At 45.9% G+C, this 17,363-nt stretch overlaps 1 protein-coding gene across 1 annotated transcript in view; it reads left to right on the plus strand.

Annotated features, from left to right (window-relative positions):
• Positions 1–17,363, plus strand: part of PLB1 (phospholipase B1) — a 112,633-nt gene that overhangs the window by 87,847 nt on the left and 7,423 nt on the right. Inside the window, exons 46-55 of the mRNA XM_043543146.1 lie at positions 2,444–2,511; positions 3,400–3,443; positions 4,565–4,664; positions 5,694–5,745; positions 7,969–8,049; positions 10,103–10,168; positions 12,571–12,665; positions 14,221–14,302; positions 15,707–15,811; positions 17,067–17,162. Coding sequence (XP_043399081.1) covers positions 2,444–2,511; positions 3,400–3,443; positions 4,565–4,664; positions 5,694–5,745; positions 7,969–8,049; positions 10,103–10,168; positions 12,571–12,665; positions 14,221–14,302; positions 15,707–15,811; positions 17,067–17,162 — 789 coding nt within the window. The remainder of the gene's footprint in view (positions 1–2,443; positions 2,512–3,399; positions 3,444–4,564; positions 4,665–5,693; positions 5,746–7,968; positions 8,050–10,102; positions 10,169–12,570; positions 12,666–14,220; positions 14,303–15,706; positions 15,812–17,066; positions 17,163–17,363) is intronic.

The raw sequence follows: 17,363 nt of genomic DNA on the forward strand, positions 1-17,363 counted from the left end.
GGGGAGATAGGATTGCTCTCTATAAATACATCCGAGGGATAAATACAGGGAGGGAGAGGAGTTATTTAAGTTAAGCTCCAATGTGGACACAAGAACAAATGGATATAAATGCCATCAACAAGTGCAGGCTTGAAATTAGGCGAAGTTTTCTAACCATCAGAGGAGTGACGTTCTGGAACAACCTTTCAAGGGGAGCAGTGGGGGCAAAAAACCTAACTGACGTCAAGACTGAGCTTGATAAATTTATCGAGGGGCTGGCATGATGGGACTGCCTACAATGGCACATAGCCAATCTGCCGCTGCTAGCAGTAAATATCTCTAACGGCCGGTGATGGGACACTAGATGGGGAGGGCGCTGAGTTACTACAGAGAATTCTCTCCCAGGTGCAGTGGCCTTGGAACCCTTTTAATAGTTGGGGTGCTGAAAGCCAGCTCCTTGCCCCTGTTTCCCCCCCAGCTGGGGCCAGGAGCAGTGCCGTGTCTCTAGGAGGCGGGACCCGGACAGGGGTAAGGGGACAATAGTTGGGGGCAGGCATTGGGCCCGTAGCCAGGACCCTGCATGCGGAGCCAATATAAGAGCTCTGGCCACAGGGCCAGCAGCCGGGACATTTGGAGCAGGGGGGTGAGTGCGGGGCCCCAGGCACATGGGGCCAGGGATCGGGGCTAGCGCCCCAAGAGTAGAGCCCCGGGCACAGGGCCCCGGGCACAGGGCCAGCGGCTGGGAAGAGGGCCGGTAGCTGGGACCCAAGCCCCGGGCGTGGGGCCAGCGGGTGGGGAGCAGGGTTGGTGGCCAGGACCCAAGCCGTGGAGTGGGGAGTGGAGGCCTGGGCATGGGGCCAATGGCCTCACGTAAAACCTGGGGGTGCTGCAGCACCCCGCGTACCCCTACTTCCCGTGCCTATGTCCAGGTGTCTGGCTGGCAGGTCTTACTCACATGCTCAGGGTCTAACTGATGGCCATATTTGGGGTTGGGAAGGAATATTTCCCAGGTCAGAGATCCTGGGATTTTTCCACCTTCCTCCACAGCATGGGGCACAGGTCACTTGAAAGTTTAAACTAGTATAAATGGTGGATTCTCCGTAACTTGCAGTCTTTAAACCATGATTTGAGGATTTCAGTAATTCAGCCAGAGGTTAGGGGTCTATTACAGGACACGCTTCCATCCCTGCTCCGCCCCCAGAACAGCTCTGCCTCCAATCCCCTTCAGCCCCCAGTCCTACTCTGCCTCCAGGCCCAGCTCTGCCCTCATTCCCTCTCTGCCCCCACTGCACCTCCATTCCTCCCCCTGCTCTGGCCCCAGCCCAGCTCTGCCCTCAGCATTCCCGCTCCACTCCCAGACCAGCACTGCCTCTAGCCCCAGCTTCTTCCCTATCCCCACTTCTGCCCCAGCCCTGCCTTCAGCCCAAACTCCACTGCTGAGTAAGTCTTGGCTGTGTAGTAATGGAGGGGGAGCATGGACAGATTCCACTACTAGTAAGGGAGGGCACGACTGAAAATGTTTGAGCACCACCGGCCTCGAAGACCCAGCTAAAACACTGGGTCAGGCAGTGTCCTAGGTGTCAAGTGGATACTGGACCAGAGATTAGTTTTCTTGGGTGATTAAAAATAGTGTGAATTAGTAATGGAGATGTCTTGTCTCTTACTCCTCTGTTGACTTATTCAAAACTAGAGCATGGTGGGAATTTTTTCCATCAAAAAAAATTTTTGATTGGAAAATGTGATTTCCCCCACCGCTCAGGAAAATGACAATTTTGCTGAAGTTTTTTTTATTTATTTCCATCAGGAAAATCAAAATGTTCGTTTAAAATCTGATCAACATTAACCTACACCCTTTTGAGCTGCCACAGTGCCTCATGGAGTTGTAGTTCTGGAGCTTTGTGTCCCTATTCTCCCCTATGGGCTGACTCCTCGACTGGACTACATCTCCCATGGTACACCACAGTCTCCTTCTGGCTCAGCTACCATGGTACATCATGGGAGTCTCATGACCACAGTGCATAATGGGAAATACAATCCTGCCAGGGAATCTGGTGCTTAGGGGACAATGGGGGCATAAGGCATCCAAACTACAATTCCAATGAGCCACTGCAGTGGCTTAGGAGAATGCAGAATAATGTGGAACTGAGCCGAAACAAAATGTTTTAACATTTCAAAATGAATTTTTCTAGTTTTCATTTTCAAAATATTAGCTATTTTGACTTTTCTTTCTGATTCAGGACTAAACCAAATGTCAAAATATTGGAATTTCCTGTGGGACAGAAATTCTGGTCTTTCAGCCAATTCTATTCAGTACATTTCAACTAACCCTTTAAATGACCCATTCAGTAGCAACAGCGTGGGCCAGTAGGCTCAGCCAACGGGAGAACAAAGCCATTCCTGCTTCGCGCAACTTCCTCTGCTTGTCATCTTGCCATTTCATAAATGATTCTCACTGTCCTTCCAGACTGCTGTAGGAGCCAAAGCAACCAGCCTGAATGACCTGCAAACAGCCTGGAGAGGACTTTCCTGGAGGTGAAACACACAGCAGCTCTGGGTGGAAGTGTGTGTATGTGAGAGAACGGGAGTTTGCCTGGAATGTGTGTGTGCGTGCGCTGCCGTGGGTGGCTGCTTATGGATGAATGTGACTGTGCCCGTAAAAATGTTGGGAATGACAGATTTAGAGGCATTATTCTACAATCCATATAGCAGAATCCCAGATAGCTGGTTGGCAGGCATCAGTGCAATCTGTGCACCTTGAACAGCTGCTCACAAATACAGTAGGTACCAGTGAGGTTAGACTGCACAGCTCTGATGGGGCAATGTGTGACATGCCTCTTTATGATGGGCAGCATCAGAATAAGTGGAAAATAAGTGCTCTGTTGGCAGTCTATAAGGCTGTCTACACTACAACCTGTGTCGGCTAACTTATGTCGCTCAGGGGTGTGAATAAACCACCCCCACGATTGACATAAGTTACACTGACATACGTGTTCATGTGCACAGCGCTGTGTTGGCAGGAGAGCTTCTCCCACCGACATAGCTCCTGCTGTTCAGAGGTGGGTTTTTTATGCCAACAGGAGAGCTCTCTCCCGTCTTCACCAGACACACTGCAATGGCGCAGCTGCATCAGTACAGCGGTGCAGCTGCAGCGCTGCCCATTTAGACATGGCCTAAGGCTGTGTGCACTGCCTCAGCTGCAGCCCTGTTTGCCTTGATCTGAAATCTCCCTTTCAATACTTTCTCTGAATTCACACTTGACCTGTGGTTTATCCCCTTATTCCTGGTTGAGTCTTTTCTTTCTTTTTTCTCCCTGAGCTGATACAGCAGCAACTTATGGTGACCAAACAACAGATGGTATGTGCTTACAGTATTAACCCCGCTGACTGTTTGATTCTGTTCTTTCCTCCCACCGCTCCGTAGCATTGGAGGTGATGGAACCCTGGAGGCTCACACGACTTTACCCAGTGAGTATTTTGAAAATCCCCAAAGTTGGGAAGGGGAAAGGCACTCTTTGCTCCAAGACTGGGCCAGGCAAATGCTGGAAAGTTTGTGCTGGCTTCCCACCTTCCTTAGACAGGACACAGGATGCACATCTGTTGTGGATCTGAGGAATTTATTCATACCCCAGGTCAACATTGGGGAGAACCCCTCTGCTAAAAGTTTGAGTCAGTTCCTCAGTTTGACAGTTCTGGATGGGGCTGTAACATCAGCTCTGCTGAACAGATGAGGGACAGATTACAGGAGGAAATGACTAAAATGACACAAATCCAAAGCAGATGCTCTTCCTTTATTTCTCTCTGTTGCCTCCAGTGATAAGGTGGAAACCTTGCAGGAGCTGTGGGCTACTGATGCACTACAGAGCAATTGATGGTCCATGGAGTGCTGGTCACATGGTGATGGCTCATCCTTATTTCCAGCTCCTAAACTGGTCTAAAAGAAGCTAATAATAATTTAAATATTTACCTAGCACTAGTATTATTCTATGTAAGCAATTGTTGTAGTTGCCATGGAGATTACAAAAGGGAGGGGAAGTGGTCCTTGTGACCATGAATTGGAGGGAGCTTGGTCCATGACAGTTCTTCTATTAATATGCGATCCATGCTCTGGAACAGTCTGACAATGCCTGAGAGTGTGTAGGATTTTATTTCAATCATTATCTTATATCCATGTGCCATGGGCATCACTCAGTTTTAAAGAAAAATTGGAGTCTGTTTATGCTGTGTGAAGTATTGTAAATGTACTGCTAACTACAAAGAGGCTTTGAACTCCACCTACGGCATTATAGACACAGTAACAATAATAATAATTTGCATATATAATACCTTCCAGCTGAGGATCTGAATCAATTCTACAAACATTAATTAAAGTCTTGTTTCACCTTTGTGAGATAGTTGTCATTACCTCCAACGTGTATATGGAGAAACCGAGGCACAGATAGGTTAAGTGCCCAAAGTCGCAGTGAATATGTCTTGACTTTTAGCCCCATGCCTCAACGACAAGACTCGCATGTGGGTTCTGTAGGAGGGGATGCTGATCCTTGCTCGCAGTGCAAAAGATAACCAGCATGTCTTCTCCTGTCTTTAAGATATTTTGAAAAAGTTTAATTCAGAACTCTTCGGCTTCTCCACTGGCACTGAAAAGGAAACAGCCGGGTTCAACTCAGCCGTGGGAGGAGCCAAAGCAAAGTAAGCATAATCACACCCTAGTCAGGGAGATAGTGGGATGAGGAGCTGGTGGACTGGTAGCATCCCCAGCCTGTGGTCACTCTTGAGTTAATACTAATTATCAAACTTTAATGGCTGATCCTACCTATACTGTACATAAATCTCTATGGTATAATATTCTTTCTTCTGAATATTTGAGGAGTGTGTGTTTGTTTATGACTTTTTCTACATGGGAGAGATGTCATCTTTTGACTAGAACTTCCTATCCCATATCTTCCGAGTCCAATACCGGTGCTTTAACCACAAGACACTCCTTATTCCCACAGTGAATTTTCCCATAAGTCTTTTACATGTAGGTCACTGGCTCAGTGTCAGGCCAGGACGGTAAAGACCCGAAAGCCACTGCCATCTCCCAGCTGTTGATTGACTTCTGGGTAACGAGATGGAATGTCACAGCCCAGTGCTTAATGAATAGGAGCCCATTATCAGCATTAAAAGCTATCCTGGCTAGCAGCACCAGCAGAGGATTGAATGAGCTATGGAGACTGAACTCCCCTAACCCTGGAAAATGACTCCTTCAGAGCCACTGATAGGTAAAATGTGCAGGCAGCCTCTATTGCCACTGCACCCAATCTATGGCTACACAGAGGACTTCAGTCTCCAGGACTGTCGATCCAGTGCCTTTCACCAGCACTCCATTTACTTGAAAGCGAGTTGCAAATTTGCCAGCAAAGCTCGCATGGATGTGAAATACCTTGTCTCCAAGAGCAGGTTTGGGAATTGAATGTTTTCTTCCAAACACAATCCATTTGAGCCAGTCCTTCAAGAAGAATAACTCATCTCAGTCGCTCCTGGCTGGAGCCCTTGCAGCTCAGATTATTCTATAATTATTCTCTCATGTACGCCATCACTTTCCCTGCGTGGCCCTGGTGGTCCTGAAGTTCCATAAAATGGGGCCAGGAGGAGAAATCGAAGCCTTCCCAAGTTGTGTTCATTCTGCTCATCATTTCAGAACAAGGATCTGAATGCTCTTCTTTCCTGTCTCCATAGCAATATGTCAACCCAGGCACGTGAACTGGTGGAGCTAATGAGAGGCAGCTCAGTAAGTGCATAGCTTCTATAACCTGTGTAACATGTTTGGGTGGTGGGGAGAGGCGGGTTTCACAGCTGGAGAAAGGATAAAGGCATTTCTCACTGGTGTCCAGGTGTGTGTGCAGTGGGTGGATCACGGCAGCCAGGAAATTGTTACTCCGTTCTCTATATTAACCCTGATCGGGCCTGGGTTCCCATTGCACCAGGTGCTGAACAACCACATAGGAAGATGCAGTCCCTGCCCTGTAGAACTAAAAATGTCATTTAAGACAAGGTGCAACAAATGAGGGTAACAAAGAATAGGAGAGAGATGGGTACAGGACCCAGAGTTACAGAGGTGAGCAATGGCCTAACTTAATGGTTCTGAGCCATTCAAAAGTTGGAGCAAGAAAGACGGGAGGGTACACAGGTAGGTTGGAGAAAAGGGAAGGGACTGGGAAACCAGTATGAATGGTGGCCAGGGAACTGGAATGGGGAGGAGAGAGTTAAGAGCAGGGGCAAAGATGAAAGCAGGTGGCCTGGTGAGGATGTGGAGTCAAAAACCTGTGAATTAAAACAGGCAGAAGCAGTGAGCCACGTGTCTGGTGTAGAGGAACTGCCCCTCACCCCTGGAGTCCCTGCCCCGAGGAGGTTGGTGATGCTGTGCTGGTGAGGGGATGGCTGTAGCCTGGCCAGTAGGTCAGGCCACCTGAAGCTATGGTCCTGGCCAGCTGAGTGACACAATACTGTGCAATGTGTTGGGGGAGGGGGAATCCTGAGGATGTCACAGGTTTTCTGGAGGCATGAGGTGGCCAGCTGCTCGCTCCAGAGTGGCTACTGTTCCTGGTCCAATGGGAGCTGGGAAGGGGATTGAAGGGCTGCCTGGCTTTTATTAAGGTCATAAGTGCTGCTCTTTCTGGGGTGTGTGAAAGACAGGAGACACCTGTTGGTGGGGCCTACGTGGGATGCTGGGTGCTGGGAAGAGACTTGTTGGTCCAGGGAGATCACCATGAGAGAATGGGAGTGCCCAGTGCTCCCTGGCTCCTGCTGGATGGTGAGTCAGAGTATTGAAAAGGCAGGGCTCTCCAAAGCATGTGTCCCTGTGTAGCCGCACAGATGCCTTGGGCCAACATTACTGTCCGTTATTCTGCATTATTAATTTTTCATCAGGGTGTCTCCCTCTCTGAGAAGAGCTGAGTGGAAAAACTGGCATTTGAGCAAAAGACTAAATTATTCTCAGATTTAGCAGGGTGTGTTTCCGATCATTCACCCCTTTAAAAACAGGGGGCAGGACTCTGTCCTGCCTGGCACCCCACTGGAGGGCAAAGGAGCGGGAATGAGATGAGAATTTAGCCCTTCGGTGATTCCCAGGCCCTTCCTCTATTTGTGGGATAGATTCACAGCCGTTAGTTATGTAAACTCTCTGCTCTAAAAATAGATGCCTTCCATTCCTTTCTTTGTACTACATGTTACAGAATGTTTTCCACTGAGTTCCAGCTCTCAGCAGCCCCTATTGTTGGCTGGTGGTGACGTGGATTTAGCAGCTGTCCTTATGAGCCCAGTAAAGTCACCAGCCTCCTGGACTCTTCTGTTTTAATCCAAATGTCTATCCCCACAGAGCTTGCCTCTCTCCTTTTCGGCATTCCTGGTAGTACTCACTCAGCTGGCAGGGATTTCCAGTGACTCATGTTCCACTGAAGCAGCTTTAGTGCATCATCGTCTAATCCTTTTTCCCTCCCCTGCTTACTGCTACACTGCACCCAGCATTTGGCACTAACTGGTAGATCTCCCCATCCCGACCCCTGCTGCCAAAATCCATTTAGAACTGTGGTCTCTGACTCCCAGTAAACAGAACTTTATACAGCAGCTACCCTGACAACCTACCAGGCAGCTGCTAATTCCCCTTTCTGTTGGGAATTTCGTAACAAAGGCCAAGATGTATTGTACCCACCACATTTTCCCTCGGACGGACGGACGGACGGACGGACGGACGGACACACACACGACACACACACACACACACACACACACACACACACACACACACACACACACACACACACACACACACACACACACACACAGAGTTTCCTGACTTCACTTTTCCCATTGTTAATTCCGAGTGGCTCATTTTCATTGTTTTGACACTCTTGATATACCCCATTTAACTGTATTTGTAAATGTTGCCTCCGCGTCCCTAAGCAATTTTGAGCTGTTAGAACATTGCCCTCTATTCTTTTTTATGTGTCACTAGAAAATTAACTTCAAGGAGGACTGGAAACTGATCACTCTCTTCATTGGAGGCAATGACCTGTGTCATTACTGCTTGGACAGGGTATGTGTTTAGAAACTGGGCACATAGCTCTGGGTGCTTGGCGGATGAACAAGGTGAGCAGTCTGTTCATTTCCCCTTTGTCAGACAGTCAATGCCCTTGTACCTCTAAAAAGCAACGGGAACTTGTGTTCATTTAATATCTCCCTTATCTGAAATGAGTGTGCTGTTTTTACAATGGGATATTGGAGCTCTAGACCAGGGCTTCATTAGTAGTAGTCATTATTTAAGAGCTAAAGATCTATCCAGCACTGTACAGTGCAGGAGAAGAAGAGACAGTCCCTGCCTTGAGGAGATTGCAATCTAAATAGACCAAACAATCCGAACGTGAAAGGCCACATGTGTATTCTTACTGGGACATTGAAGTGCCATTGTGTTCTGGAAAGCGACGCCATAAAAATGCCATCGGGGGATTCCATGTTTCTGGTCTGTCTTAGTTAGAGTTGCCAACCCTCCAGGATTGTCTTAGAGTCTCCAGGAATTAAAGATTAATCTTTAATTAAAGATTATGCCATGTGATGAAACCTCCAGGAGTACATCCAGCCAAAATTGGCAACCCTACAATGACACCAGAGCAGGGGTGGACAAACTTTTTGGCCAAAGGGCCACATTGAGGAACAGAAATTGTATGGCAGGCCATGAATGCTCACAAAATTGGGGTTGGGGGCATGGGCTCTGGGGTGGGGCTGGGGATGAGGCGTTTGGGTGCTCTGGGCTGGGACCGAGGGGTTCAGAGGGTGGGAGGGGGATCAGGGCTGGGGCAGGGGTGCAGGAAAGGGTGCAGGTTCCAGCTGGGGGTGCGGGCTCTGGGGTGGGGCTAGGGATGAGAGGTTTGGGATATGGGGTACAGGAGGGTGCTCTGGGCTGGGATCGAGGGGTTTGGAGACCAGGAGGGGGATCAGGGCTGGGGCAGGGGGTTGGGGCATGGGGAGAGGCTCAGGGGGTACATGCTCCGAGCAGCGCTTACCTCAAGCAGCTCCCGAAAGCAGGGGCATGTCCCTTCTCCAGCTCCTACATGGAGGCACAGCCAGGCAGCTCTGCAGCCTGCCCCATCCGCAGGAACCCCTCTGCAGCTCCCACTGGAGTGCGTAGGAGCTGGAGCAGGGCCATGCCACAGCTTCCAGGAGCTGTGTGGTGCGGCCCCCGATCCAGCACCCCAGCCGGAATGCCAGAGTGGGGCCTAGCCATGTGGGCCGGCTTAAAACGGTTTGTGGGCCGTAGTTTGCCCACCCCTGCACCAGAGCAAATATGATCATGTTACAAGTAGAAATGTCTTTTCCTAACTACCAGCCATACAAGCTTACCATGCTGATCTGAGAGTCAACCTGGGTTCTTTCCTTCTCACATATCATCCCCAGGAGTAAAGGTTCTGCAGGACAAACTATCGGCCTGAACCAACACTCACTGATATAAATTGAAGTCTTTCCACTGACTTTCAGTGAGGCCTCAATCTAGCACCATGTGTCCAATAACACCCTTACAACTCCACGAGCAAAGTGGGGTTGCATAGGTATCACTCAGTGCCTAATTTGGCTTGCAGAAACATTTATTACTGGAGATTATGTACTGGAGGAAAGAACCCAGCTTGATTCTGAGATCCCAGTTTTAATTTCCAGGGCGGGCAGTTAGGAAAACAAATCTGTTTGTAAATGGAGCAAACTTGGTCTGCAGTCAGTGAAACACATTAAACATGATTTATTCATTCATTCTTCAGAGTAAAAATGTACCTTAAAAGAACGTTGACAAGAATAGTTATAAAACAAGATTGGATTTGGATTAAGGGGTCATCTTGTCACATGGAAATGCCACAATTACTAGACAAGCTGCACATGTGTCACAATAGGAACAGAACTCAGTAGCTATTGGCTCAAAAAATACAGGCCTCTGCTATTGGAGATAAAAAGGAGCATTTGGTCAATAGTATAGAATCTAGCCTCTTGCAGGCTTTGCTAGGGACTAGAGGTTATAGAATGGACCCATTGGGGTTTTTTTTTTTTTCCAGCTATAGTTTCTTGCACATTGGAAAAATGACTGATCTAATTTTCCTTTTATACAGGAGACCTATTCAGTAGAAAATTACGTAAAACATCTTCAGGACACTCTTGATATTCTATACCGGGAGGTAAGGTTTTAAGATACTCTAGCAGGCTGAATTCTTGGCAATCACACTCAGATATTTCTCACCTCTGACAGAGTATCTCTGATTATGTTTCATTCAAGGCCTTTCTCCAGATAGCTAGAGTAGCAAGGTTAACACTGACTAATAGTCCAATGACCTTGCTAGCTAATGGGCAGTAAAGTGGTGGGCTGCTGCTTTGGGGAAAACTACAGAATAGGGCTCCTTTTGGTACCAGGAGTAATTCCCACATGTGACTGGCATGAGCTGGGGAAAGAAAATAAAAAAAGAGAATGAGCAAAAATGTCATCAGATCGTGGACTACCTAGCTCAGTTGAATTTAGGAGATGTTTCCTGAGGAATCAGACTTCCCTGTATATGTCAGTTAGTGCCTCCTGCACCTCTACAGAGAGAAAGCACAGGAGCAGAGGAAGAACTGACTGTTCTTGATTTTCACATTTCAGTGGGGGGAGGGAGGGAAAAGCTACACAAACACTGCAGAAGCTGAACAGTAAAATTATGGGCCCTATACATGATGCAATCATGCAACCGCAAGACTCTACAGAATCCTTCTCTTGCCTACTCTTCGCCTTGGCATTTTGCTCCAGAATCTAAACCATTCTTTTAGGGTTTGTTTTTTTTTAAATTGCATTTCTAGCCCTTGTGATTGTGAAAATAACCATGAGAGGACAAAAGAAGAGGTCAGTGGTTAGGGCACTAGCCTAGGACTTGGGAGAGATGGGTTCAATTTCTTGCTCCATCCCAGACTTCCTGTGTGAACTCGGGCAAGTCACCTAGTCTCATGCCTCAGTTTCCCATCTGTAAAAAGGGGATAATAGCACGGCCCTGCCTCATAGTGGAGGGGGGAGTTGTGAAGTGCTCAGCTACTATGGTCATGGGACCATCCAAGAACTGAAGAAAAATATATAATTGTTTGTTTGTGAATATATATGTTCCCTGAAGAATATTTTGACTTAAAGGCAAGGCACTCATACACAAGCATATAATACATTCACAGACCTCTGCACACTGATCCCTATACACTCCACTACATATGAACCTATAACCCCATATTCTCACACACGTATCCACACATAATGTTGCAGTGTCTAATAGATAGCATCGGAACCGACTGTAACACAATGGCACCTGATCTCTGCTACAAAGAGCAAGAGGTGACCATATGGCCCATCTGTACCATTCCTAGGTTTTTTTAGTCCAAGAAAACACACTAAATTAGCTACTTAATATTTTGGCTAAGCCATGAGGGTGGAGTCAAGTTGCTGCAGCTAACCATGGGACACTATCCACATTCTCCATCATCAACATGAGGAAGAAACTTTCCCTTCTGACTCTGCCCTGGGCTTAATGCTTCAGAGTCAGAGGGTCTGGACTGGAATGCCTATTGCTAGTAATGATGCAGAATGCTGTGTGGGCAAGTCACACAGACAAATTCTGAATACCACAGTCAAAGGGTTAATAACATCAGTGAACCATATATAGGGCCAGATTGTGTTCCTTTTACATGGGTGTAATTTCTTGGACTTCAGCAGAGTGACTCCTAATTTACAGTGATGTAACAGAGAGCAGGATCTGGCTTATTGCTTTGTCCCTCAACACCAGCACTGGCCAGGCAGGTGAAGAGAGATGGTTTTAATCCTACTATGCCTAGGGCACAGAGGTGTGTGGGACCTTGGCTGAAATGCAGGTCAGTGCACCAAGCATTTCTTCGCTGGGCTGACTCCAACTTAACTTACAAATTATGTTTAAATGGTTTTCTCCATCAAGCCCCCAAGAGAGATTTATTCACATCAAAAATCTGGCACAACTGGTGGTATCCACTCAATGATAGCCCAGGATTAGCACAGGAGGTGGTGTTGCTGGTCAGGTTGGAGATCCCTGGCAAAACCATGTCGTGGCACAGGGCAGGAGTGCTACAAGTCAAGACTGAGCTGCAAGACTGAACCTTACATAGATTCTCTTTGTATTCAGGTTTGTATCTGAGACCAGTATTTTTTTTCCTGAGGATTTTTGCTCCCTCGCCTGTCCTCTCTCCCATCCCACAGCCTTGCCTTCTCCAGATCACACATTCACATACTTTTGCAGTGAAACCCAAGTATACAGCACAGCCCTACGTCCCATTCTGACTGCTAAACAAAGTGTGCAAGCCTCTATTTACTGTAGAGCAACAGAAATGCTCCAGTGAGTTAGGCTGCAGTGGCAGCCAGTGAGTTTGTTGATTCATATCCACTGTACATCTTCCTCACTCCTCTACACTGCCCTTGTATGCTACTAATCTCTCTCAGTGCAGCCTGTACTCACTCTTTCCTACAAGTAGCCTCCCTGCCTTGTTATGTAACTGTATTGTGCTCTGTGCATTAACACGCCTGATTTTTTGAACTCTGCAGCTCCCTCGAGCCTTTGTCAACCTGGTGGAGATAATGGAGATCGCTGGACTGCGTCAGATAGAAAAGGAAACTTCAGGGTGTGTCGTTCCAGGGACGTAAGTGCACAGATCAAATATCTATTTCTACTGGACGCTATTTTTAGGCATAATCAATATCACTGGTATTAGTAAGGCAACCATACAGGGCTTAAAAGCCTCTACCTTGTTGGATTTTATTGAACCTGAGAATGATGGTACTACAGATACTATACATCATAATGATGATATTGAGTCCAATTCTTCCCTCTCCCATTGACTTCAACAAAAGTAGCACGCACTTAAATGAGGGCAGCATCGCAGTTACCGAATTCCTGTTTATTCAACTATAAAGTTAGCTTTGGGCTGAAGCCACAGAGGATGAAACTGGATCTGAACATCATCAACATCCAGGAACATTTGGAACTGGAGTTCTGGCTCTGATCCATCTCTATATAACATTTTATTTTGGCAGAAACTAGATCCTCAATCCAGCAAAGCACAAACACTTTATCTTGTTGACTCAAGATCACTGAACTAGTCAGCATGGGAACACTAAAGGCTAAAGTAAGTCTAGGCCTACAGAAACCTACCTAACTGTTAAAAAGCTTCTGCACTCTAGTGAACATCAGCCAAACATCACCACCTCTCTCCCTGGTACTCAATGAAGCTGGGCAACATGCCACAAACACAGTATAATTTTCATATTGCTAAACTTCAAAGCCCTTTTGCACCTGCCCCAATTCCAGATCAGGGTCCTACAACAGTCAGTGGAATCCCCAATGCCTGAATCCACACTCAGCTTCATTCCTTACCCTGCTGGTAGGACCAACAATTGTAGTGCAAAACCCTGCACTCAGTTCTTTGCAGGCAAGTAAATAAGGAACTGGCTTTCAAATCAAAAAGAGTTTATCAAAAAGATTGAGAGGTGACTTGATATATGTGTATCAAATATAGAAGTATAAGTAACTTCACGGGGAGAAAATACCTGGTACTGAGATGCTCTTTAATCATATGGAGAAAGGCATAACAAGGACCAATGGCTGGAAGCTGAAGCCAGACAGATTCAGATTAGGAATTCGGCACAAATTAACAGTGAGGGTGATTAACTTCAGGGGAAAAAACCCCAAGGTAAGTGGTATATTCTTCATTACTTGACGTCATCAGATCAAGACTGGGTGCTTTTCTGGAAGGTGTGTTTTAGTCAAACACAAGTTACTGGGTTCAATACAGGGATAACTTGGTGAAATTTACTGGCCTGTGATATACAGGAGGTCAGATTAGATGATCTGATGGTCCCTTCTCACCTTAAACTCTATGAATCTATGAAATGCTGCTTTAACACGTATTTGTAGATTTTTTAAGTCTAACACATGTTGTCTGCTACTGCTATGTCATGTTAAACAGTTTGGATCTGATTTTCAAAAGAGTTGAGCACCTGCAACTCCTGTTGACTGCAAGTGGAAGTTGTGGCTGTCCAAAGCTCTTCTATCTACCTTGAAACTAGTCTAGTGATTTAATTTCTGCATTTAATAACTTAAGCCATCTTGAGCTTCTTGGAACTACACCATGTTATTAATGAATACACAGACTGTCTAGGGTTGGTGTTGATTTTGATTTTTTTTTTTCTTTCAAGGATTGTTTGCCCATGTTTCTTAACCCCCCAGGAAAGCTCTCCTGAACTACAGGAAATGAAAATAATTAACAAAGATTTTCAGGTATCACCTGGATTCTATTTCCTTAATTGTTCATCTCTGCCGTGCCCCGCCACATCTCCCCTTTTTGTCATGTGTCTCATCTTCCACATAGAACTGTAGCATATTTTCAGATGTGGTTGGTGATGGCGAAAGACCCCATTTTGATGTATGTGTAGACTGAAGACCCAGCTACTGTCTGGGCAGTGGTGATGCAAGTCTCCTCATGCTTCCCTACCATTGTATTTCAATGGGGGAAAGAACTGGCCTATTTAGACTTTGGCTCTTTTGCTTGGACTGCCAAACAAGGGCTAATTATTGCCAATGTAGTGGTGTTTATTTTGGGTTATGCTCATTTGTCCAGTATTAATTTAACTAAGATCTAGTCAGATTTCACACAGGCCACCTAATAGCTATTAGATGAGAAGAATTGTCAGTCATTATTATGAAAATAGGAATTACCATATCAGATCAGACCCAGGCTCCAACTAGTTCAGTATCATGTCTCCAAGAGTGAACAGTATCAGATGCTTCTGAGGAAGGTGAATGAATCCCTGTACCGGACGATTATGAAATAATCCACCCATAAGGGAAAATTCTCCCTAACCTCAGGAGAGGGGGAAGGTACAGTTGATCTGTGACTGGAAGCATCAGGATTTATAACCATAAACTATTGTCCTATCTAACATAATAATGGATATTCTCACTTTCCATATAAGCATCTATGGCCAAAATTTTCATAAGTGACTACTAATTTTGGGTGCCCCAATTTTTGGGTGCCAAAATTGACACCGTTATGGGACCTGATTTAAAAAAAAACAACAACTGAGCATCGACCCTTTGAGAACCAGGTCTCTTTAAGATGTGTCAGTTGAGGCACTCAGACTTACTAGTCACTTTTGAAAATGTTGGCCCTAACCCTTTTTTAGAAACCTAGAATATCAGGGTTGGAAGGGACCTCAGGAGGTCACCTAGGCCAACCCCCTACTCCAAGCAGGACCAATCCCCAATTTTTGCAGACCGACCCCCCGGCCCCAGCCCTTTCCACCCTCCCCTCGCAGAGCGTGGGGTGGGAGTCCGGGTGGAGGGGGGAGAGGCAAGACGGGCCCCGGCCTTTCGGCCCCAACGCAGATGACTGATGTCATATAGCGCTAAGTTGCACAAGTTAATTTATGCATTGTGTTTATTAATAGATATAAAATTTCTTTTTATCCACTTCAGAATCATTTATCTTTGCACATTTAATCTATTCACATTCTCCTTCTATGAAAGTCTCTCCATATGTTCAATAGTTTTCTTTGCTATCTAGGCTGGATTTATACTAATGATCTAGAGAGGTGAAAGGCTCATATTTTATAACCCTTGTTTGATGGGGGAGATAAATCTTGTAAATGACCTTTTTGTTTTGCATCTTGCAAACCCACACAGATCAAAAGCATGCTGATGGCTAACAGCGGTCGCTATGCACAGCGTGAGGATTTCACTGTTGTGGTGCAGCCGTTTTTCCGAAATACCATCATCCCCCTAGACAGCGTGAGTCCTGTTTTATTACCTACCGTTTTTGAGGCCAACGTGAAGATTTATTTTGGACTGTAATATCTGTGGGGCAGGGACCATGTCTTCTTTTACGTTTGCACAGACTCTAGCATATTATGGGCACTGCAGAAAAATAATAATGAAAAGATGAAAGTAGGAAAGAGTGTATTGCTTGTGAATCTGCTGGAGACATCAAGTGACTTCAGGAAATATGTGAGCTGGGAATGCACTGATTGACGCCTCTCTAAAAAGCCATCGACCAGCTCTCTTTCCATTCTTTAACCTTGTATCTTGCATGCAGTGATAGTTAGGAATGCAAAAACTTAGCGTGAAACTCGGCACAAACCAACCAGTTTTGCATAATATCTACCCTTTTGCCTTATCCCCAAAGAACTCCAGCACATTTTAAGAAGTGATCTTAGGTTCTACTGAAAGGTGCAATATTGACATCTGGAGACCAAAGAATAGCTACCATGTTGGCAATAGTAGGGCAAGCTTGCCCCACAAAACCTTTGTGCTTCCACTGTATCGATCCACGGTCTTGGGCGTTCACTTGAAAAGCAGCCCAAATTTGCCTGAAAGGTTTAAGAAACTGAAGCTGAGCTTCAAGAATTCAACAAACAATAATAAATAATCGCAATCTTTCGAACTTGAATGAGATTCAGCATTTGGGTCGATACTGCAGTGATTGGTGCCCCTATGATATCCTCGATAGTTAGATAGTTCAACCACAAGTTCTTGGGTTTTATGCAGAAATTACTGGATGAAATTTCATGGGCTGTGTTATGCAGGAGATCAAACTAGATCTTTGGTTCCTGAGATGCAATCCATGAGCTGCAATGAGATGCTACTTAGGTTGGTTTACAGCATCAGAATAAGAATGCATTATCTCCACACTGATTAGAATGACTAAATTGATTTGCCAAGTATTTTTGGCTTTTAAGTGTGATATGCTGGGTCTCAAAGTCTGAGGAACCACTCGGGTCAGTTATCATGATGAGCCCTTTTGGCTTTAAAAATCTATGGATGTTACGCAAACAAGCACTGCCTCTTGATTGGTTGAAATTGTAGGTTCTGCTTTATCTGGACTAATCATGTGGACTGTGGCCCCCTGGAGGTGGAATCAAGATGTGTGTTTGCCCCCAACTGCAGGAAGAAAGGAGCCCAATGAGGCTGAAATAGCAGTCTCATTTACCAGGTGGAAAGGATCCTTTGACGCTGGGGTGAATTATTACATTTTTTTGAATTGCAGAATGAGAAGCCAGACCTGAGTTTCTTTTCCATGGATTGCTTTCATTTTACTGAGAGAGGCCATGCTGAGATGGCCATAGCGCTCTGGAATAATATGGTAAGAGGTCGTAGAACAGATCCATATATATATATATTTTACAGAGGAGCCCAGAAGGTGCATGTGAGAAAATGCTCAGATACTACAAGGATAAATGAGGTATAATTGGATAGATCAATAAGTGTTTAACTTCGTTAATGACCAGGACTCTCTTCTGCCTTTCTTGGCCTGCAATCCTTGGCAATTGCCTGAGATAAAGCA

Source organism: Chelonia mydas, chromosome 3 (genome assembly GCF_015237465.2).
Source record: "Chelonia mydas isolate rCheMyd1 chromosome 3, rCheMyd1.pri.v2, whole genome shotgun sequence".
Classification (NCBI taxonomy): domain Eukaryota; kingdom Metazoa; phylum Chordata; order Testudines; family Cheloniidae; genus Chelonia; species Chelonia mydas.